General features: G+C 39.2%; 1 protein-coding gene across 4 annotated transcripts in view; it reads left to right on the forward strand.

The window, feature by feature from the left end:
• The first annotated feature begins 2218 nt into the window (after positions 1 to 2218).
• SLC9B2 (solute carrier family 9 member B2) overlaps positions 2219 to 24469 on the forward strand; it is a 61861-nt gene continuing 39610 nt past the window's right edge. For 2 of the 4 annotated variants that reach the window (XM_060416821.1, XM_060416823.1), the window contains exons 1-5: positions 2219 to 2358; positions 4152 to 4242; positions 16629 to 16763; positions 17659 to 17836; positions 23900 to 24070. In XM_060416821.1, the coding sequence (XP_060272804.1) occupies positions 16674 to 16763; positions 17659 to 17836; positions 23900 to 24070 (439 nt within the window). In that variant the 5' untranslated portion in view covers positions 2219 to 2358; positions 4152 to 4242; positions 16629 to 16673. The remainder of the gene's footprint in view (positions 2359 to 4151; positions 4243 to 16628; positions 16764 to 17658; positions 17837 to 23899; positions 24071 to 24469) is intronic. The other 2 variants (XM_060416822.1, XM_060416824.1) reach the window with 1 other exon arrangement.

The raw sequence follows: 24469 nt of genomic DNA on the forward strand, positions 1-24469 counted from the left end.
TGGGCATAATAAACATATAGTTAACTAACTTACCATATTTCCAGTTTGAAGGATATTTTTTAGATTAAGTATAGATTTCCTCACCAAATTCTGACATAGCAGATAAGAGAACATGAAACTTAGAAACAGTTTCTCGATGAATAAATAGAAATGAATTATATAACAAGAAACAAATAAAACTAAAGAAAATTAACATTTCAATATAAATCCATAGAAAATAATTCCATAACATACTTCTAGAGAGAAGTTTTTTATTGTTCTTTTAGTTTTAGAGTTTTATGTTCGTGCTTTATTTGTTGTTAGCTCAGAAGACCAAATGATATGTATGATGCACCTACAGATCTCAGTAAACGAGCAGTGATTCTTAATCTTTCTCCTTATAACTGTAATATTAACAAGGAAAATTTTGAAACGGACAATAACAGGTTAAATAAAGGTTAAAATTGTATGTATGAAGCAGAACATGCAGTTGATGAGGGTGAGTTAAGCCTGACTGACAGCAAAGGATATTTTGACTAGCCTGCCTGAAGAGTCCACTGATGATAAGATTTGCTTTAGGGGTCTGGTCCAGGTATCCACTACTGGAGCACATATAGCTTGGTTTTTTACCTAGAACCCAGGTCATTCAATTTTAGTCTTCTGCTTTGTAAAATTACAGAATTGAGCCAAATAACTTGGGTTTCTTTTGATGCAATCAGAATGTTATAACTTATTATCAAGTGAAGTAATGGAACATTGAAGCTTTTAAGTATGTTATGAACTATACTTAATGCTCTGAGTCATTATACATTATATGTAAGCTATGAAAACATGAATTCTAAATAAATACATGATGAATACTACAAAATGGATTCTAAATATTAACAAATGCTCCCTCAGAATTTGTTTTCTCAGAGATAACTATAAGCATGCACGCCTACTCAGTTGTTAAGGCCTGTCTGATTCTTTGTGACCCCAAGGACTGCAGCCTGCCAGGCTCCTCTGTCCATGGGATTTCCCAGGCAGGAACACTGGAGTGGTTGCCATTCCCTCCTCCAGGGGATCGCCTCCACCCAGGGATCGAACCTGTGTCTCCTGCATTGCAGACAGATTCTTTACCACTGCGCCACCAAGGAAACTCACAATTGTAAACTGTAGAACATTATAAACAATAAAAAAGCAAAAACTAGTCCAAAAGTTCAATGTTCTCCAGAGCTGTGCTAATCAGATTGGGTGACACATCAATGATCATGCGATTGAAAGAAAAGGAAAAATATATTTCATTCCTGTCCTAAGAGGAAGCTGGGTGTCACAGGAAACTTTTGCAAGCTTTCAGAGAGTAAGAGTTCGTTTAGCAATATAGTCACTTTAAATGCTTATTAGGTGGAATCCAGGTTCATCCTTCTCTCTGCAAGTGAGGGCCTAAGAAAGAAGAATGAATGGTTTCTGGCTGTTGGAGACTAAAATTGGCCGTTGCTTAAAGGAGTGAAAAACGGGTAAGACAATTTTATTTCTGAAAGAAATAAAAATTACCCTGAAAGGGGCACAGGCGCACATATACACAATTAGGTGAAAGAGAGTGGGGAGGAAAAGACAGAGGAAGGGAAGATACGGAAATAGAAAGCAGAATTAAATGAATGCTGACTTGGAACGTAAAAATCTAAAACAAGAAGGGTAAGTGTTAAGAAACCATAAAAGGGAGAGGACAAGTGTTTCATCCACTTAAATCGGTCATCTGAACAGAGGTCCACCCGCCCCACCTGAGAAGACACTTCTAAACAACACAACTAAAAGGGTGGAGTGAAAATCCAGAATGTAGATGTGAATGCTAAGTCAGCAATAGGTTGCGCGGGCCGCACTCCAGACTGCGAGCGGCAGCCCTGCGCGTCCTCGCCCAGGAACTCGTCATCGCCGGGGTCGGCGCACGCTGGGCCGCCAACCCGTGGCTTCCCAGGGAGAGGCGATCGCCCGGTCTCCAGGGGCCAGCCAGGCCGCCAAACGCGCGGCGCCGCTCCTGGGTCCCGGGGTGTGGACTTGCGGTTCTCCGGACCCAGAGCAAAGCCGTGCATCCGCGCCCGGCGGCCCCAAACCCGCGGAGGACGCCTGGAGGGCCGCTCCTGCACCCCAACCCGAGCGGGCTCCCAGCCGGGTCCACCCAGCCAGTGCCCGGCCTGGTTCCCGGGACCGCCCTCGCCACTGGCAGGGAGGGCGTGGGTGGGCGGGGCCGCGCACCCCCGCTATCTGAAATAACTGCAGCCTCCCGAGCAGCCTGGCAGATGCGCCACCCGGAAACCCGCTCCACCGGGCTCCCCCGCAGACCTGCGAGCCCCTTTCCTAATCTACCGGGCTGAGCCGGGTGCCGGAGCCGGAGAGCGCGAGGTGAGTACCCCCTGGAGGGCAGTGAGTGTAAATTAAAGCGGCGCCGCGGCTGCAGCTTTGTGCCCGGCCGAGGCCGAGCGCCCAGCGCCTTCTGATTGTATGCGGCGTGAAGGCTGACTGGCTGGTTGGCTATGTGTGTCTGTCTACCGTTGTTGTTATTGGAGTAAGTTTTGCTTGTTTGTTTTTGTTCTCAGATCCACCAGACGTTGTCGGGGGTGCTAACCTCGGTGATGTGCTGAGACTAATCAGATCCTGCTGACTGGGGAATATAAATAAGCCCCTGCTCAGAGCTCACGCTGAGTCTGTGGCTGTATTTTACTTATCAGGCATCAGCTTCTTAGGGCATCCTTGTAATCTCACCCTGGATTCGGGTGTGCTTTGTTGCCCCAAAAGGCTAATAGCGGGAAGACACCACTAACTTTAGCATCCCATCGAGAAATCCAGAACACCAGTCCACAGAGACAGAGCAGGTACCTTGCTTAGCCAGATCTACCTGTTTACTCTGAAAGACGAAAACCCCCTTTCCCCAGGCCTCTGTAGCGGGACCGCCTCCTGATACTATTGCTGCTATACTGTAGCTCGTGAAATTCTGGTTTACTGTTTCTATTAGTGAGTCAAGAGTAAAACATTTCAATTCAGCAAATGCCTGTGCATCTTCTCTGAGCCAAGCAGACCTGGGGACAGGAGATACAAATATGAATTAAATACAGTTTCTGCCATTCAGGAGCTCAAAATCCAATGGGTCAGAATATACAAGAATATACAATATTAAGAATATACAATATACTTAATATAACAATTAAATTAGGTGTGATTTACCCTGTACCTAATGATGTAAATAAAGCGACCCATTCACATATTTTTTAGCATAAGGTCTTTAGAATTACAGCCCTGTTTACTAGATTTTTGCTTTTGGGGGGTTTCCATAGAAGGTATGATAGGGTAAGTGGGGACAAGTCAGTGGTGGAGGTCTGATTCCTGGGCCTGCACAGAAAGCTGCTGTGCTGGGTATGGAAGCTGGGCATTTGCATTCATTCCTGCCTGCAGCTAGCATTCCTCCCTGTACAGGAGAAACTGGAAAGCTGAACACATTTCTGACTCCGGGCCATTTAGAGTTCTGGATGTGAATTAGACTTCTGGATGGCTTGTCTGAGATCTCAGAGGCAGAGATGAGACAGAGACCGTCTCCTGATATTTTTGTGGCTCTTTTCTGTTGGCACGGAAGGCGCATGAGATGCCGGTGTCCAGTCTCCAAAAATGTGGGTGTGGGAATGGACTTAAACAGTCTCAGCATGCCGTATTGAATCATCAGCTTTCTAGCTATCAGGAGGCAGTGCAGGGAGGCAGAGAACAGATTCTGGGTTCCTTGCCCAGATAAGCTTCCAGATCCCAGCTTCTCAGGGTCAGAGCTGCAGTATGTTCTTGAACTCCACGGTTTCTCCCAATTGTGGCAAAAATAGTGTCTTCCTCAGTGCCTCATCCACTGGTGTTCTAGAAGTTGCTCCTGGAAGCCCAGCCAAGACGCTGCACTCGTAGCCCTTTCAACAATCTCTAGCCTTTCGCCAAGTCACCTAATTCTTTCTATAAAATCTCTCTTGGCTTAAAATAACTTGGCATGGTTTCTGTTTTCCGCTCAACCCTGCATAATATGTTTGCTATGGAGCCTCCAAAAGTCACTTGAACCTAATCTCTTCAGTTTCTTTAGATGGGAAATGAAACCATGAGATGAGATCCAGGGGCTGACAGTGATTTGAATGCTTTCAGTTGGACCCTGTTCTCTCTCGTTTCTACAGAACCCCACATTCGAGTTGGCCCCTGAAGGAACTTGAGTTTGTTACCCATAGAACAGACTATCTCTGAAGTCTCTTATTTGACAAGTATAAGGTAAAACATTTCTTCATTTAAAACATTCTCAGAGTATGTTATATAACAAGAGATTGCTCACTATCTGGTTCAGTAGTTCTGTTTTTATGTTTGTTTGTTTATACGAAAATTATTTTATTTTACATTTATTTGTTAGACTGTGCCGGGTCTTAGTTGAGACGTGCTGGATCTTTAGTTGTGGTATTCTAGCTCCTAATTGCTGCATGTGGGATGTAGTTCCCTGACCAGGTATCAAACCTAGGCCTCCTACAATGGGAGCCTGTGGAGTCTTAGCCACCCAACCACGAGGGACGTCCCCTCTAGTCCTGTTGATAATTGGGAGACCACTGATTCTTGGGTCATAGCAAACACCCTCTTCCAACAACACAAGAGAAGACTCTACACATGGACAACTGCACATGGAACAACAGACTGGTTCCAAATAGGAAAAGGAGTCCGTCAAGGCTGTATATTGTCACCCTGCTTATTTAACCTATATGCAGAGTACATCATGAGAAACGCTGGACTGGAAGAAGCACAAGCTGGAATCAAGATTGCCAAGAAAAATATCAATAACCTCAGATATGCAGATGACACCACCCTTATGGCAGAACGTGAAGAGGAACTAAAAAGCCTCTTGATGAAAGTGAAAGACGAGAGTGAAAAAGTTGGCTTAAAGCTCAACATTCAGAAAACTAAGGTCATGGCATCTGGGCCCATCACTTCATGGGAAATAGATGGGGAAGCAGTGGAAACAGTGTCAGACTTTATTTTGGGAGGCTCCAAAATTACTGCAGATGGTGATTGCAGCCATGAAGTTAAAAGACGCTTACTCCTTGGAAGGAAAGTTATGACCAACCTAGATAGCATATTGAAAAGCAGAGACATTACTTTGCCAACAAAGGACCATCTGGTCAAGGCTATGGTTTTTCCAGTGGTCATGTATGGATGTGAGAGTTGGACTGTGAAGAAAGCTGAGCGCCGAAGAATTGATGCGTTTGAACTGTGATGTTGGAGAAGACTCTTGAGAGTCCCTTGAACTGCAAGGAGATCCAACCAGTCCATTCTGAAGGAGATCAGCCCTGGGATTTCTTTGGAGGAAATGATGCTGAAGCTGAAACTCCAGTACTTTGGCCACCTCATGAGAAGAGTTGACTCATTGGAAAAGATTCTGATGCTGGGAGGGATTGGGGGCAGTAGGAGAAGGGGACGACTGAGGATGAGATGGCTGGATGGCATCACCGACTCAATGGACATGAGTCTGAGTGAACTCCGGGAAATGATGAGGGACAGGGAGGCCTGGCGTGCTGCGATTCATGGGGTCGCAAAGAGTGGGACACGACTGAGCGACTGAACTGAACTAAACTGAACAGGTTCTTGGTTGGCACACAAACCCTAATGATAGATTTTTCCTCTGGGGGAAAAGAATTTACATATTTGGTCACGTAAAGCATAGGAGCATGGTGTGCAGGGAGATGGAGCTGCCTGTATATGCACTTGTGTAATGAGGGAGCATTCTTTGTAGTCATGGGTGATGCGTGCTAAGGAGAGTGCAATTGTGATTAAGTTCTAAAGAGTTTTTAACAACCTTACAGAGAGCTGTTGGGGTTTCCCAGGTGGTGCTAGTGGTAAGAACCCACCTGCCAATGCAGGAGACATAAGAGACTATGGTTCGATCCCTGGATCTAGAAGATCTCCTAGAGGAAGGCATGACAACCCACTCCAGTGTTCTTGCCTAGAAAATCCCATGGACAGAGGAGCCTGGCAGGCTATAGTCCATAGGGTTACAAAGAGTCAGACATGACTGAAAAGACTTAGCACGCATGCATGCATAAAACTATTAAGCATACCTGGCCAATACAAATGAAAGCTCTTTGCGGTTCTTTTAGGAATCTATTATTTATGTTTCTGTAGTTCACAAGGAGGAATGAAAGGTGTGAGTTTACTAGTGTCTCTTATCTGTGCTCTTCAGCACAGCACGTATGTGCTGCTTTCTCAAGGAAAATCTTGTAAAAGAAAGATAAATTACTGGGGGAATTTTGGGGGACTCCATGATATACTTAGTACTGGTTTAAGATTTTCTGCGACATAAGCATTGTCATTTTGCAGATGAAGAAAATGATCCAGATTGACTGAGTAACTTGCCCCAAATAGCCCAATTAGGAGGATTCACTAATTCACACAAGGATTCACACTCAGGGTTTTCATGTCCATTTTCCTCTAACCTCTCCATATTTTGCATATTATGCTCATTATGCTCTCGTTGGCATTGGTGTGCATAAACTTCCATATATGTAATTTTCTTTTCACCCCTTATCCGTTAATCATGTGTTTCCTCTGCCTATGATGGTCTTTATTTTCTTTACAAGATTAAGTCATTTTTCAAGGCTTGATTCAGGTATGAGCCAAGCAGGGCAGTATCTCCTCTCCCCTGTTTAACTCTATGCCTGCACTTCTTACATTATAATTAAATGACCTTAAGGTGGCACTCACTGCTGTAACAGATAATCTCCAAAACCTCAATAACTTAACACAGTAGAAACTTGATTCTTACTCATATAAAATCGAACCAGGTGTTGAGCTGGTGGCCTTCTACTCAGTGATTCAGGAACCCTAACTCTTTTTATATTATGGCTTTGCAATCCCCTAAGGCCTTGGAGTCCTTAGTTTCTAGAAGATGGGCAGGAAAAGAGAGAACATGTGGACGATTACATGGGAAATTTCTTAACAGCAATGGAAGTATAATACATCATTAAGGCCCATGTCCCCTTGCCAGCCTCGGGGACTTGCCAAACTGACCTGCAAGGGAGGCTGGGAAACATCAGCCATCTGTGTGCCCAGGCAGCAGAGGAAACAGGTTGGTGAGCACATAGCAATCTTTGTCCCTTTCTTAAGAAGAAGAGACTGCATCTAAGTCATCTTTATATCTCTATGCTTTTACACACCATAGAGACCCAGTGAAAATCTGATGAACTTCACTCATTGTCAAAAGATGGGGTTGCTTAACCCATGTGCCTAAAATCAAAACTTACCACACTCCATTATGGTTGCCTAGGAAATGAATTGTCATTCTCTGACTAGGTAGCAACCTTTGAGTATGGGAACAATTTACATTTCAAATCCCCCAAACAAGGGCTAGAACACAATAAGAGCTTAATAAATGTTTGTTGAATGAATGAATGAGTCCTCAGGGAAGAAAAGGGACAGAGTTAGTCTATATGAAGTTAGGAAACACTGATCAGGAAGGTGACATTTGAGTTATGAGAATGACTAGTAGAACTTCACCGAGTAGAGAAAGTAAAATATGAAACTTAGACACGATGGTAGTGGTGTTTTTATTGCTCTTGTTTTATTTACTTCATGAGTAGAAGTTTAGAAAACAATCAAATGTTTGTAAACCTAACTTTTTAAAATTTCAGTATTCAAATATTACAACTAAACTTCAGGGATAGGACAGAAAAAAATATATAAAATGACAAGCTATATAATCTCTAATGACAAAAAAAATGGTACTAAAAAACTTGGCTCTGATTTTTAGCTATTGAAATGTTGTTTTCTAGATAGTTTTTGAGAAGTTTCAATAATACAAAGGCAGTGTTTGTCCTGTATGAAAATCAAGAAGGTAGGGAGACACGTATAGGCCAAAGGTTCCCCATCATTGCTCCTTTCCTGAGCTTCTCAAAGCTGGCTCTGCAACAGTCACCTGTTGTATTGGTTAGGATGCTTTGGGCTAAGTATCAGGATATTCAGCCAAAGCTGTCTTCAAAAATACCAGCTTCTTTTCTCATTATGATGAGATATATGAAGGTAAGTGGATCCAGGGTTTGTAGCATATTGATATCAGGGTCCAGGTTTCTTTCCATGAGCTCAGTCAGTTCAGTTCAGTTGTTCAGTCGTGTCCAACTCTTTGCAACCCCATGGACAGCAGCACACCAGACTTCCCTGTCCATCACCAACTCTCGGAGTTTGCTCAAATTCATGTCCTTCGAGTGGGTGATGCCAGCCAACCATCTCATCCTCTGTCATCCCCTTCTCCTCCATCCTTCAATCTTTCCCAGCATCAGGGTCTTTTCCAATAAGTCAGTTCTTCGCATCAGGTGGCCAAAGTGTTGGAGCTTCAGCTTCAACATCAGTCCTTCCAATGAATATTCAGGACTGATTTCCTTTAGGATGGACTGGTTGGATATCCTTGCAGTCCAAGAGACTCTCAAGAGTCTTCTCCAACACCACAGTTCAAAAGCATCAGTTCTTTGACATTCAGCTTTCTTTGTGGTCCAACTCTCACATCAACACATGACTATGGGAAAAACCATAGCTTTGTCTATACCTTTGTTGGTAAAGTAATGTCTCTGCTTTTTAATATGCTGTCTAGCTTTGTTGTAGGTTTTCTTCCAAGGAGCAAGAGTCTTTTATTTTCATGGCTGCAGTCACCATCTGCAGTGATTTTGGAGCCCCCTCCCCAAAATTAAGTCTGTCACTGTTTCCATTGTTTCCCTATCTATTTGCCATGAAGTGATGGGACTGGATTCCATGATCTTAGTTTTCTGAATGTTCAGTTTTAAGCCACCTTTTTCACTTTCCTCTTTCAGTTTCATCAAAAGGCTCTTTAGTTCTTCTTCACTTTCTGCCATAAGGGTGGTGTCATCTGCATATCTGAGGTTATTGATATTTCTCCCAGCAATCTTGATTCCAGCTTGTGCTTCATCCAGTCCAGCATTTCTCATGACATACTCTGCGTATAAGTTAAATAAGCAGGGTGACGATGTTTAGCCTTGATGTACTCCTTTCCCAATTTGGAACCAGTCCATTGTTACATGTCTGGTTAATTGTTGCTTTTTGACCTGCATACAGATTTTTGAGGAGGCAGGTCAGGTGGTCTGGTATTCCCATCTCTTTCAGAATGTTCCACAGTTTGTTGTGATCCACACAGTCAAAGGCTTTAGCAAAGTCAACGAAGCAGAACTAGATGTTTTCCGGAATTCTCTTGCTTTTTCTGTGATCCAGTACATGTTGGCAATTTGATCTCTGGTTCCTCTACCTTTTCTAAATCCAACTCGAACATCTGGAAGTTCTCAGTTCATGTACTTTTCAAGCCTAGCTTGGAGAATTTTGAGCATCACTTTGCTAGCGTGTGAGATGAGTACAATTGTGTGGTGGTTTGAACATTCTTTGGGATTGCTTTTCTTTGGGATTGGAATGAAAACTGACCTTTTCCAGCCCTGTGGCCACTGCTGAACTAATGTTGACTTTTTCTTCATGGGTAAATCATGGCTGCTAAAATTCCAAGAAACACAGTCCCCCATCCACAGCTTCATCCTCCCCGCTAACATACGCGCGCACACACACACACACACACACACACACACACACACGACAAAAGGTGAAAGGTATTCTCCTCTGGCCTCTCTGCCTTTATATCAGGAAAGAAACTCTTATCCAATAGTCCCCAATCAGCCTTGCCCACAACTTTCATTGGTAAGAAATGAATCATACTCTGTCCTAAACCAACAGCTGGCAAAGAGGCCTGATGTAACAGGCTGATTTAGACCAGTCATAATTTATTCTTAGGGGTGGGGAAGGGATCCACAGGAGCAGTGGCTCTTAGGTAAGTGATGTCATGTTGCCACACTTGGGGAGATTAGTGTCTGGAGATTTTTATTTTAGTAAGCCTAAAAGTAATATTTTAAACTTTCAATTAAATATATTTGCCCTTGGGTGGAAGAATATTTTTAAAAGAGCAGCAGATATCAGATTCCTTCTGCCCCAGGGATAATTTCCCTTTATTCCTTATGAGAAGTAATAACACTATTTCATGATTTCAAGTCACCCTATCAGTTAACCAAACAGAATAGTAGTTGTTTTCCTTTGATAAATTGGTCTCATGTGGTTGGCACACTTAATAGTTTCTTTTTTTTCCTTTGTATCAGTCTCTTTTTTATTATTTTTTAATTTTTTAAAATATAAATTTATTTATTTTAATTGGAGGCTAATTACTTTACAATATTGTATTGGTTTTTGCCATAATAAAGGAGTTCTCGTTCAAGGAGATATTCTCAGTCTTTTCAGTAATTGGCAACGACATTTTAAGCCCTTCTTTTCACTTGATCTGAGCTTCTTACTGATGAGAAATGAACATCAGATCAGAGTTGGTTAGCAGAGTCCAGAAATTAGAAAGTTTTGATATGTTCTACATGGAAATGCTGTATGAGATGGAGACTCTATACTTTTAACACATAAATGGGTGGAACGCCAAAGGTAGATTTCTATGATAATCATTATAGAGTGCTTAGTGAATAGAAATACTTTTTCAAATGCATGAATACAACATATAGAGTACTCCAGCAGTATATGTAGACTCTCAGCACAGTGTCGGCCTGTCCATACTGCAGACGGAAAATAACGAGAACAACCAGTCTTTATCCATGTAATAATTTTTCAGCAGTAATTCAGTTGATAGCAGTAAGTGTATTCTATTTGAGCATGAACCTGTGGACATTTGCAAGTTGAAAGCTCTTTTATTTTTTCTAAAATATTATACAGAGTACTTCTACACATTTATATTAACACAATAACCTGAAAAAAAGACCGATTTAACAAACCTCTTTGTGTTTATCAAAGTGTATTTACAGAGTGGTTTTCAAAGTGTGCTTCACTTGCCAGGAAGAACAAGGGTGAGAGGACAGAGCTCCTTCAACTCCACTTTTATCTATCCCATTTATTGGACTTCAGGATAAGGTTTCATTTGATAAAGGATCTCTGAGCTCAAAAATATTTGAAAACTGCTGTAGAAGATTCTAGGCAGTTTCCTCATCTTCTTTGAAAACTGCAGAAACAAATAAAACTACCTTATATTGTGGCAGGTGGGATTAAGTTACCTAAAATCAAATTACCAAATTCTATCTATGAAAAATATTATTACCAAGGGAAGTTGTACCACTTTCTTTTCTCTAAAGCTCTAAGAATTGCACAAATTCTTTTTATGTTTTAAATTACATTTTAAAATCTTATTGTAAAAATACTAACAATAAAGAAGCAGAATACAAATAAAATTCCCACAATTCCAATTCTATTTCCTTCCGCAAAGGCAACTCCTGTTCACAGACAGTACTGTTCATATTCTTGATCTACTATTCTTAATCTTCAGTTTCCTCTCAAGTTTGGAGGAACGACTAAAGATGTTGTTCCTTTGAAATTCACACTTCTCTAATTTTGGTGGCATATGTGTCTAATACTGGAAAATAAAGCTCAAAGTAAACTAACATAGTTTCTGAGTATGTGCATCAGTCCTGGAGGAAATTCTGTATAATGGGAATGCTAAAGAGAGGGCTTCCCTGATGGCTCAGACGGTAACGAATCTGCCTGCAGTGTAGGAGGCCTGGAGTTTGAAGTTGGGACGATCCCCTGGAGAAGCGGCTAGATACTCCACCAGTATTCTTGCCTGTAGAATCCCATGGACCCAGGAGCCTGGCGAGCTACAGTGCATGGGATCACAAAGAACTGGCCACGACCAAGCAACTAACACTTTCACTTTCTAAAGAGAGACATGAGTAGCCAATATCCTTTGCAGGTGTTTTTAGAAAATACTTCGACCTACTAACCTACAAATAAGTGGGCAGTCACAGTGCTCCTAACATTCATGACCTTGGGCTTAGGGCATGTCTCATTCTTCTACTGAAATCTGTATTTGAGACAGAAAAAATTGATTAACATTTTTTACTGAATTTATGAAATTTATAAAATTTTACCATTTGATGAAAAATGTATGTTTTTCTAGTATGGTTTACAAATTGTGTATCAGTCTGAATAAAGCAAAATCCTGATTGAGAAACAGGAAAAAAAACATGTTTTTCTGTGTGGGGACCTTTTAGTATTTGTCTAAGCTGTACCTTGCCTTTCTAGTTCTCAGTGTGATTCTGTGATCTACAAAAATCTCTCAAAGCATCTCATTTGAACTGGATTTTTTAAATTGAAGTTCCTTAATTCTTAAAATCTTAAGGCATATTTAAGGGCAAGTTTTCACCTGCCTGTTAACTGATCATTCAGAATATATAAATAATATTTGTCAAGAGAATAAAATAAAAGTTCTTATATTATGTATTTTGTTACCCATGGTGTGCAATTTAAATGGATTAGTAAAAAATTTGTTTGTAACATTTATAACATTGGAAAAAAGTAAAGCTGAACATAATATGATAGAACGTTGAAATAATTTTATTTACTTGTAAAATGTGTTTTCAAAAGTTATAATAAACTATGGGTATATATGAGTAGAATAATGCAGTGATTTGGTAGAAATGACATAAAGTCAGAGATATAGATTAAAGAACTATCGAATTTCACAAATTTTTATTGCTTTTCTATGGAGCTTGGTAGATACTAGCTATATTCATTAACGAAAATTATTTAGCTTCTCTAGGCTTTAATTTTCTTATTTAAATATGAAAGAGATCAGACAAGATAATTTCCAAAGGCCTTTCCAACTTTTCATATTCCATCGAACTGTGAATGACTTTGAGTTACCTAGAAGCCATCTGCATATGTGCATGCTTAGTCACTTCAGTCATGTCCAACTCTTTGTGACCCCATGGACTGTAGCCTGCCAGGCTCCTCTGTCCACAGGATTTCCCAGGCAAGAATACTGGATTAATTTGCCATTTCCTCCTCCAGGGAATCTTCCCAACCCAGGGATCAAACCCATGTCTCTTGAGGCTCCTGTTTTGGCAGGTGGATTCTTTACCATTGAGCCATTTGGGAAGCCTTGAGAAGCCATCTTGTTTCTCCATATTTCCTCACTTTAAAATTTTTCCAATTCAGACACCCAGCATCTCAGATGAATTCTAAATAGCTCTCTTGAAACTTCACTGGGCCCAAAGACTTTTAAAGACTTCCATGAACACAATTAAAAAAAAAAAAAAAACAGGGGGACTTCCCTGGTGATCCAGTGGCTAAGGCTCCGTGCTCCCAATGCAGAGGGCCTGGGTTCCACCCCTGGTCTGGGAGCTAGATCCCACATGCCACAACCAAGAGTTTGCATGCCTGCAGCTAAAGATCAAAAATCCCGAGTGCGATAGCTAAGACCCAGAGCAGCCAAGTAAATAAATAAATATTAAAAAGAAATTAAGGTCTTTAAATATTTCATTTAATTAGTATCATTTAAAAAGAAAACATTTCACTTAATTTCCTGAGTAACGGATACCTATTTTATTAAATGATTAATTTTTATTTCTTTTAACATTATCTTTAAAGAAAACCCCTAAGCTGTACAGTATATTTTAATGCCTTTTAAAACAAAATATTTCCACATACATTTTTTTTCTTTTCATTTTCATGAAAATGTAAAAGCATCTTTCTAAACATCTGTTAGTATACAGTGGCTCCTTCAAGGCCAATTCGGGTATGAAAATTTTTGCTGAGAACTCAACTGGTGGCAAGTTTCAGAAACCCAAGTGGTAAGAAATGTATTGGCTCACCTAACTGAAAAGCAGCTGCTCCCAGATGCATCAACAGTGTGATTGTTAATGTAGAGCTTTCTCTTTTTGACTTTCCATAGTAAGACCCTGCTTTGCCTTGTGGCTAGTTACTTCATACTTTAGAAGGCTTTTCTTGTACCAAGGATTGTCATCAGCAAGTCTGGGCTTAGTAACCCCAACAGAAAGAAGGCTCTTTCTTAATGGCTTCAGTAAACACCCTAAATCTGACTCTCATTTGCCAGGTATGGGTCACATGTTCATGCCTGAATCTGTCAAGGTCACCAGGGAAGAGGTTCCCTCATTGGCCAAGGCTGTCCCCGTTTCTGGAGCACTGGGGGAGCATGGGGGTTGGGAAGGGTAGCATAACAGTCTCACATAAACCATACAGAGAGGGAACAGAGGAGGCGCGGATTCCACAAGAGAAAATTAGTTTGCTCTTACCAAAAACAGTGGAGAAAGATGTGTGGCTGGCCAAAACTGTAAATATCCCCTGTGGAAAAGATATGTATCCCCACATTTTATAGCATTTATATTACTGCTCAGAAGTTGTTATGGAATTCTACTCATGAGAAAGGTGAAGAAATGGCAGTAGTGAGTGTTACACCCCCTAATCAAGAAGTTGGCCTTGAAAGAAAGACGTTAAAAGCATGATCAAAGAAAGTCAATGGGATTATGTTGTCAGTTCTTCAAGATTGGGGAGACTTTGTTCTGCTTTAATAGGAAAAGCAAAAAGAATCTTAGAGATTTATGATAATTAGGAAGGAAGAGTATGAGTGGATAATAACCAGTACTGTTGAATGTCTACCTTGTGCATGGTTGGAAGTACTCTTGTCTCCATTTCTTGGATAGAGAAGTCCTTACAAAGAGGTTAAGAAATTTGGCATATGAGGGAGCTGGACTTCAGACCCAGCTTTGTCCAAATCCAGAGCCAGTAGACCTCATCACTTACTATATTAGGGGGTCATTCTCAACAGAAGGCGAAGGCCAAGTGCCTTGGTTCAGGATACAATGTCCTAACTCTCCAACCTCATCTCCCCATTATTCACAGCTTCCCACCACATGCTTCAAGAGTTTTCCCTTACATTCCACTGGCATTTATGCCTCTGTGCCTTTAAGACAAGGGTTCTCTGAACTCACATTTTCCTGTCAAAATGTCATTATTTCTCATTATGAATCTAAATTTTAAAGTATTTAAATTTTTAAAACTATATCTACATATATAATGTATCTTCTATATATGTGTATTTATTATATAAATACAATTTATTATATATAGTTTATGTTGTTGTTTAGATGCTAAGTCATATCCTGCCCTTTTGGAACCCCATGGACTGTAGCCCACCAGGCTCCTCTGTCCTTGGGATTCTCCTGGCAAGAATACTGGAATGGGTTGCCATTTCCTCCTCCAGGGGATCTTCCTGACCTAGGAATTGAACCCTCATCTCCTGCGTTGCAATCAGATTCTTTACCACGGTGCCAGCAAGGAAGCACTATATAATATATAGTAAAAAATCAGACTGAAGCTTTTTGAGATGCCAGTGTGACCAACATTGTGTTTTGTGAGGAAGAAAAATGGTGGTGATGGTTGTGATGGTGGAAAGATAATTTTCTTTGAAATTTTAAATGCAAACATCTTGCATTTTGTTAAACAGAGAATGACTCCTTGAGGCAGGGGTCCTGATTAATCCTTGGTCATGAATGTCGACCACATATTAGACACTTTCATGGGTATTGACTTAGATTTTCCCTTCTCTCACATAATTTTCTCTTTGGTTCTGTCAAAACTTATAGTTTGTCCCTCTGTTATAATACTCATCATGTTTGTTGCATTAGGAATAAGTTTTGTTAATAGAAAAAAGAAAACATGACTGATAGTGGTTTATACAATTACTCCAAAGCTTGGCAGTCCAAGACTGATGCAACAACTGATGATGTCATCAAGGAACCGGCTCCTCCTTACTTGTCTGCTATCCTGGGTATAGGAATTTCTATTCTCATGGTTGAAAGATGGCTGTTGGCCCTCCAAGTAGTATATCAACATTCTGAGAAGGAGAAAGAAATATGAGAGGGCAAAGAGTAAACAGTATCATCCTCGAAAGGCCTTTTCGTATTGTTTGGGAATGAAACTCCTCCCAAGGGACTCCCACTTATATCTCATTACATGGGAGTATGACTCCCATGGGCACCTCTAGCTGCAGAAGTAGATAGGAATTGGAATATTTGGCTTTTCAGCCTAGATAGCAGGGGAGGCCAAGGGAGACATTGAAGTGGGTGTTTCTGAAACCAATTATAGGTCTGCCCTATCAGTTTTTTTAGTTACTTCATATAAGTGATTTCGGGGTGTGGGGTGTATTGTAAGTCTGTAGAGAATAAAGGATATTTGCATTATCCAAGTAACTATCAAGAGACTGTCCTAGCACTTATTGTGGCTGCTCCATCATTGTGCTGTGGGGTTTTTTTTTTTTTTACTTTAATTTTGAAATAAGAACTAAGCAAGAATTAGTGATTGTAGTTTCTCTGAATATGATGGAATCCATAGATTTCTCTTTGGTGCCTCATTTCCTCGTGTCAGTATTAGAAAGCTACCTGCCCCTTTTCAACTTCAAAATGACCCATTAGAGAGGAGAATATAACAGAAATATTACTAGGATTATTTGAAGTACAACTCAGAAAGCAGGGTGGGAAAGAAATCATATAAAAATATGATGGTGAACAAGGGCTTTTTCAAGAAAGGTAAAAAGGTAAGAATTAGGAAAATATATTGTAATCCAAAAAAACAAAACTCAGTTGAAAGTTAAGAATAGTGTAACCTATGTTAGCCATTCATAAAGGGGAAATATAAGTATATTCATTTAAATTGCTCAAATTGCTGTTTAAATAATTTATTTAAATCTCAAATTGCTATTCTATACCTATACTCTTTCTCTTTCAAAACAGATCTTCTTCCTCTTCCCTATATCATCTTATTCTTAATTAAAAATCATGAGGAATCAAGATAAAAGAGCTGCACACAAAGATTCAGAACCATCCACAGAGGTGAATCACACAGCCTCGTCATATCAAGGAAGACAGGTATGATCAAATGTAAAACATCCCAACCATTTCCTTAAGGTGTGTGTGTGTGTGAAGTCGCTCAGTCGTGTCTGACTCTTTGCGACCCTGTGGACTGTAGCCCACCAGGCTCCTCTGTCCATGGGATTCTCCAGGCAAGAATACTGAAGTGGGTTGCCATTTCCTTCTCCAGGGATCTTCCCAACCCAGGGATCGAACCCAGGTCTCCTGCATTGCAGGCAGACACTTTATCCTCTGAGCCACCAGGGAAGCCAGGCCTGTAAGGTGGGGACTTCCTTAAGGTGGGGACTGTATATTTCCAAATCCTTGACAGAGTTGTATTCTGTTCATTCTCTGTCACTCAGTTACCAATTCTCTCCATTCTTAAATCCCCAAACTGATGGTAGGTGTGGTTACCAGTTTTCCCAGATAGTCAGCAGCTGGTCCTACATGGAGAGCCTGTGAGATACTTTATGTTCCCAGCCTAACCTCTAGAATGATGCTGGTTTCTTCCACCTCTTTCTCTATTGCTTAAAATTCAAGTAAATGAATGAATGTGAATTTGTTTTCACCACAGATGATTAACTCTTTTTGAATCACTCTGACATATTTAGTAGCTATTGCCTTGAGCTGTGTTTTAAATAGGCTAATTTTTAAACCCAGTATTGAAAAACATAATGAAATTTTATGTGAGTCAATAATGCTGCAAATATTGACTCAGTGGTAAGTACTCCTTACATAGTTCTTGTTCCAAGCATTTACCAGTTAGCTAGTAATGAAGCTGTTTGTTTCTCCTGTAAAGTGTCAGCCTTGATTCTAGCAATGGAAATTTGATTTGTGATGTGATGGCTCAGTAACTATAAAAAGGTACAGTAAATACATAGTTGTAAGAATTTTTTAATTGCTTTAAACACAGCCGGAAACAGGTATGAACCTCAGAGGTGTAGATGGAAATGAACCAACAGAAGGAAGTAACTTACTGAATAACAGTGAAAAAATGCAAGAAACACCAGCTGAACCAAATCATTCGCAAAGACGAAGACAAACACGTGCTTGTCCTCCACGTGGTTTACTGGCTAGAGTAATAACAAATGGTAGGTACATGGTAAGGATGAATTCAGAACAAGAGGGTAAAAGATAAAGTTGTTATAATGATCAATTCCAAAATAATATGGCTTAAAGGGCAAAAAGGCATTTACTTCTCTCTCACATAAAAACTACAAGGTGAACAATTTATAACTGTAGGTAACTCTGCTCCATAGTCCTTCAGGGTCCCAGGATGACATGTTCTACCACCTTCAACACAGGGCTTTCCAGAGCACTGTTGTCACGGCGCTGTTAAAGCTAGTAGGAAGAGGGAAAGATCAGAGACCAAATGCATCTACCTTTTCTGTATCTGAGGAATTTCACAGGATTATGTAAGCCTTCCAAGGAGAAAAAATGATTGAGAAATCACTTACAAACAGAAAAGCACTGCGTAAATGTTAGTTCTTATTACTGTTAAGTAATGCCAGTAGTGTTTGAGCAAACAGCTCAGTTTTTACTTCAAATGAATTTATCATTTTTTTAAGTTTCCAATTCAGCTTATTGCTGCTCTTAAAATGTGGGGGGTAAGGATTATCTCAGCACTATTTTGAATGTTGTTAGGGCTGGGATCTATTTGTCTTTTAGGAATGATGTGGAGGCATCTCAACATTATTGTATCAATTTGGTAAATAAATGGATGTCCAGATTTCTAATGCTGTTTTTGTTCAAATAGAATGCGTGCGTGTATATGTATATTATATGTGTATTGGAGAGTGTCTAATATGGTAGGAAAAAGGAGAAGGGAATTGAAACTTGCCTATAAACACAAATTTAAAGACAGGTTCAAAAACTTCATTGAGTAATGACAGTGTCATTAGAGTAAATATATGGCCTCCCCCAATAAATATATTGACCTCAAAGTAAGTTTACTAAAAAATCAGACTCACTTCTTTATAGTTATACTTCATTTATGAGCTCTGAAAAACATTTTTATCATTCTCAACTATGATAATGGAAGCCAAGCATAATATGTTATATGATACTTCAGGCTCCATTATGTTTTCAATGAAATTAGGTAAGTTTTTAAACTACCTTAAGGAAACAAACCTCAAAGTTTATCTAGAACTTGTAAAGAAAACTAGGTTCCAAAATATACTCTAGTTGAGAAAGCAATAGATAATGTAATAATCTTTCTGTCCTTTCTGTTATTTTTTTTTAACTTTCTCTGTGCAAGTAATGGCACACTTCTAGTTAAAACATTTAAGTCTCCAACAAGTCCCAAAGATAAAGTTACAGTACAAAAAACATGGATTGCACTAAGGGCGGGGTATACATGAGTGACGTGATTGGGAGACTGATTTTGTTTTTTTAAGATGAGGGGTTTGGAGGAGATTGTTGTTGTTTGTTTTTTGTGGTTGCCTTGTTTTTTCTGCAAGCCAACCGGCATGGCTTGCAGGGATCCTAGTTCCCGGACCAGGGATTGAACCTGGGCCACAGCAGTGAAAGCACCAAGTCCTTACCACTGGATCTCCCGGGAGTTCCCCTGGAGACTAATTTTTTTTAATTCTGTAATCATTGTCTATAAAGCTGCCTGAGAAATGGGGATTCATGGTATATAAACAACTTTCACTTGTGTTCCTATGCTTCTGCTTCCATGGCTCACAAGACTGCTTTCGTCCCCCTGTACACAAAGTATTCTTCTTAAAGGAGTAAATCTTACCTGGGAAAATATTATTTTTCAAAATTATAGATAGTAAATTATTAACTGAATGAAACATGATTCAGAGAAACTTTATGAATATACATTTACTATGTTTTAGAACTTCATTATGAATATGAGAAAGGAAAAGGAAAATTGTAGGTTTTTTTCTTAAAAAAGTAGTATTGAAGTAAAAAATTCTTAATTCTGCCTTTCTGAATTTAGTATAAAACTGGGTTTTTCCTATGATAAAATAAAATTTAGTAGCTGGCAATTTCTACTTTCCCATTATACTTCCAAAACTGTTAGAAATTTCAGTCCCTATAGCTGGTTGGGAAATTCTGAAGGCCTATTTGTTATCTTGTAATAGCATCATAAACCTAGAAAACCTGGAACAATTCTGTAGTGGTTTAAAAAAGGGGACATTGGACTTGATCTCTAGCAGTGTGTAGATAAGGCTTAAGGAATGATCCTCTCATTTATACAATGAAAACATCTAAAAACAATATTTTAAGTCTTTTTAAATATACCTTTTATCTGACAAGAAGACAGGAAGTCATCAGACACCAAAACCGAAATATAATTGGGAGAGATGAACACTCAACTGGCCTTCACTCCAGAGGCTTTTGGAAAACACCAGTGAACTTGAGATTCATTTTGAGAACTGTGAGGAAATAGGAGGCTTTGCTAGAGTCTGCCCAGGTTGGGAGAAGTATCATAGAAGTCATTTTCCCTCACCCAAAACTGGAACCCAGTGTGATGGTGTATTTGCGGTAAACCTGCCCTGCAAAGAGGCCCAGTCACTAAACCTGTCTGTCTAAACTGTAGTGCTGGCTGGGGGAGGGGAGAATCTCCCCTAAAAATGGGTAACTTCATTCTGATTTGTGCTCTAAATTCACAGAAAAGAACCTCCAGCTGAAAATATATCTAAAAGTGGTCCCAGATTGTAGTGTCTAATGGTTGAAACAAATACAGATCCTGTCTGGGAAAACTCATTTAACCTAAGGCTCCAAAAATTCCCAAAGATAAAGTTCCAAGGAAGAGTTCATTGCTTCGAGAAAACAAACAAACAAACAACAACCAAAAAATCACAAACAAATGCACAAGGAAACATTTCAAACTGTTTTCATTATCCGAAAATAGAATATAAAATATTTGATATCTACAAAGAAGTTAAAGAAGAAATAATGAATATGAGTACAAAACAAATAACTCTGTAAAAACGAGCAGATTTTAATAAGAACCAAATTAAAATTCTAGAAATGAAAAATAAAGTATAGTCATTTAAATTTAAAACAGTAAATGGATTAGACAGCAGAGTAAGTGAAAAGAAAATTGGTTAACTAGCAAATAGATCTGTATAGTGCAAAACACAAAGATGGGAAATGTGAAACTAGGGTTAGTAATATGAAAAGGGTATAAACATTTAGTCATAGTTCCAGAAACAGAGACTAGGAAGAATGAGGGAGATAAAATATTTGAAGAAATACAGAATTTTCCAGAATTGGTAAAAAAGATAAATCCTAAGCAAACCAAATGGAAACCATTCCTTAATATATACTGAAATTTCAGAAAATCAAAAGAAAAGAAAGATCTTAAAAACAACCAAAGAAAAAGAATTCCCTAAAACAGATAAAATTAGACTTAAAAACAATAATGAGAGACAGAAAACCAAAGAATAATATTTTCAAGGAACTGAAAGTGACTCTCGACTTAGAATTGTATACCTGGAAAAGCTATCTTTTAAGAATGAGAATAAAGATAATTCCAGATAAATAAAACCAAAAGTTTGCTACCAACACATCTTCGTAAGAAATAGAGTATGCTCTGCTACATGAATTAGTTTATCAGTTCAGTTGGTCAATCAAGTCTGACTCTTTGTGACTCCATGGACTGCAGCATTCCAGGCTTCCCTGTCCATCACCAACTCTGGGAGCTTACTCAAACTCATGTCCATTGAGTTGGTGATGCCTTCCAACCATCTCATCCTCTGCCATCCCCTTCTCCTCCCACCTTCAATCTTTCCCAGCATCAGGCTCTTTTCTAATCAGTCGGTTCTTTGCATCAGGTGGCCAAAGTATTGGAGTTTCAGCTTCAACATCAGTCCTTCCAATGAATATTCAGGACCAGTTTCCTTTAGGATGGACTGGTTGGATCTCCTTGCTTCCAAGGGACTCTCAAGAGTCTTCTCCAACACCACTGTTCAAAAGCACCAATTCTTTGGCACTCGGCTTTCTTTATAGTCCAACACTCACATCACTACTGGAAAAACCATAGCTTTGGCTAGACAGACCTTTGTTGATAATGTCTCTGCTTTTTAATATGCTATCTAGATTGGTCATAAGTTTTCTTCCAAGGAGTAAGCGTCTTTTAATTTCATGACTGCAGTCACCATCTGTAGTGATTTTGGAGCCCCCCAAAATGAAGTCTGTCACTGTTCCAATTGTTTCCCCCTCTATTTGCCAGAAGTGATGGGACCAGATGCCATGATCTTAGTTTTCTGAATGTTGAGTTTTAAGCCAACTTTTTCACTCTCCTCTTTCACTTTCACTTTCATCAAGAGGCTCTTTTGTTCTTCTTCACTTTCTGACATAAGGGTGGTATCATTTGCATATCTGAGGTTATTGATATTTCTCCTGGCAATCTTGATTCCAGCTTGTGCTTCATCCAGTCCAGCTTTTCTCATGATGTACTCTGCATATAAGTTAAATAATCAGGGTGACAGTATACAACCTTGACGTACTCCCTTCCGGATTTGGAACCAGTCTCTTGTTCCATGTCCAGTTCTAACTGTTGCTTCTTGACCTGCATACACATTTCTCTGGAGGCAGATCAGGTGGTCTGGTATTCCCATCTCTTTAAGAATTTTCCAGAGTTTGTTGTGATCCACACAGTCAAATGCTTTGGTGTAGTCAATAAAGCGGAAATGGATGTTTTTCTGGAACTCTGTTGCTTTCTCAGTGATCCCATGGATGTTGGCAATTTGATCTCTGAATTAGTTTATATGCAATGACAAATAGGTAATTGTGTTGCTGTAATATGGAGTTTGCATTTTTGTATATATTTTTTCCTGGCATATTAATATTTAATATGATCGAGCAATAGCAGATTAAGTACAAAGTGAAAGATCAGGTATTACAATTATAAAGCTTTACTAACTTTAAAGATAAAACATTTTTAAAAGCTGAACATCCTGTGCAAGTTCCTTCTTTTCAGGCAGTTAGCTGTTCTCTTAGGGACTCAAACACTTAAACTTGCCATGATGTTAAGGTATATAATGAGACCACGTGTAGATGAAGAATTTGCCAACACTTACCCCAATTAAAAAAAAATTTAACAACAACAAACCATTTGATTAATGGAAAAGACTACAGTCTGGGTCAGATTTTGGTGAAACTGCTCTCTATCTAGAGCAAATGCTATCAAGATTCTACATCTTGAAATACTAAGTGTGCTTCCAGGGTTTCGGTTGTTGGTTTTTTGTTTTGTTTTGTTTTTGGCCAAGCCAGACAGCTTGTGGAATTTTAGTTCACCAACTAGGGATCAAACCCAGGACATGGCAGTGAAAGTGCCAAGGCCTAACCTCTGAACAGCACAGAAATTCCCTGGTTCCAGGGTCTGAGTCTGCAACAAAGAGGTTGACTATGGGAGATACAAATATTAGTGGAGATATAACTGTGCTGGTACTTTTATTAAGATTGTTGTTTTTGTTAGTGCTTTGGTCACAAGTTTTGAGTTGTGAGTGGTCTGCCCTATTCTTTTTCCTGTGAGCCTTTCTGTTTTCAAAGTTTAATTTTGTAGAACACAGGGTTTTCAAACAGGGAAACATATCTCACATTCTAACAGACATGCCTCTCCAAAAGAAAATACTTTAGGCAGCAAAATAATTGTCCAGATGAAAGGTTTGAGATGCCATAATGAATGATGATCAAAAAAAGTGAGTATGTGGGTAATTCTAAACAGATATTGACTATAGAAAAGCAGTAATTAAACGATAAAGTTTAATTCAAAACAGAACTTGAATACTAAAATACTGGAATATGATTGTTCGGGTGTTCTCATGTTCCGTGAAGAGGATAAAGATAGTGACTCTTTCTCTTTTTTTATTTGCTAGTGAATATTGATGGTAAAATTACAAGAAAAAATCAGGGAATTATAAAAAAATTCAAAATAGTAGTTTCTTCTGACAGTCTGTAAGGAAGTAGATGATAGGATTAAGAGGGGTGCATAGGTAGATTCAGAGTCACTGGTAATATCCTATTTTTTAAGACAGTTGATAATTGCCCAATTGTTTATTTTACTGATGTTCTTTAAAACTTACATGTGATTATAAATATTTATATTATGTATTCATTTTCTTATGATTGGATTATATTAAAACCTGCAGATGACAACTTCATTGGTAGAAACTAGTTTTCCTGGTTTATTTCAGCTACCATGGTGGTTCTTCTGTGGGCTGTGGTTTGGTCAATTACCGGCAGTGAATGTCTTCCTGGAGGAAACTTGTTTGGAATTATAATGCTACTCTATTGTGCCATCACTGGAGGTAAACTTTTCGGACTCATTAAGTTACCTACATTACCTCCACTGCCTCCTCTTCTGGGTAAGTGCTAAACACTTCCTATTTTCTTCAGAGTAAATCATATTTTAAATACAGTAGCTTGGAAAGCTTTGGGAGATAAATATAAAATATTTTTGTATTTGCTGTAGTAGAGCCAAAACAAAAGCCAGTTGTTACATTTTAAGATCAGTGAGCACGCTGTTAAGTAGATTTTAAAACAGATTTTTATTGATTTATTTGTGTATCTTTTGGCCATGCCATTTGTAGGATCTTAATTTTCCAACCAGAGATTGAACCCAGACCCCAGAAGTGAAAGCACTGAGTCCTTAACTACTGGATTGCCAGGGAATTCCCTAAAGAGCAATTTTTAAAAATTAAATTATATGTAATTTAAATGAAATAGCTTACAATAAAAACAAGAGCAATAAATACTCAAAACAG

This window comes from Ovis aries, chromosome 6, assembly GCF_016772045.2.
Source record: "Ovis aries strain OAR_USU_Benz2616 breed Rambouillet chromosome 6, ARS-UI_Ramb_v3.0, whole genome shotgun sequence".
Lineage (NCBI taxonomy): Eukaryota > Metazoa > Chordata > Mammalia > Artiodactyla > Bovidae > Ovis > Ovis aries.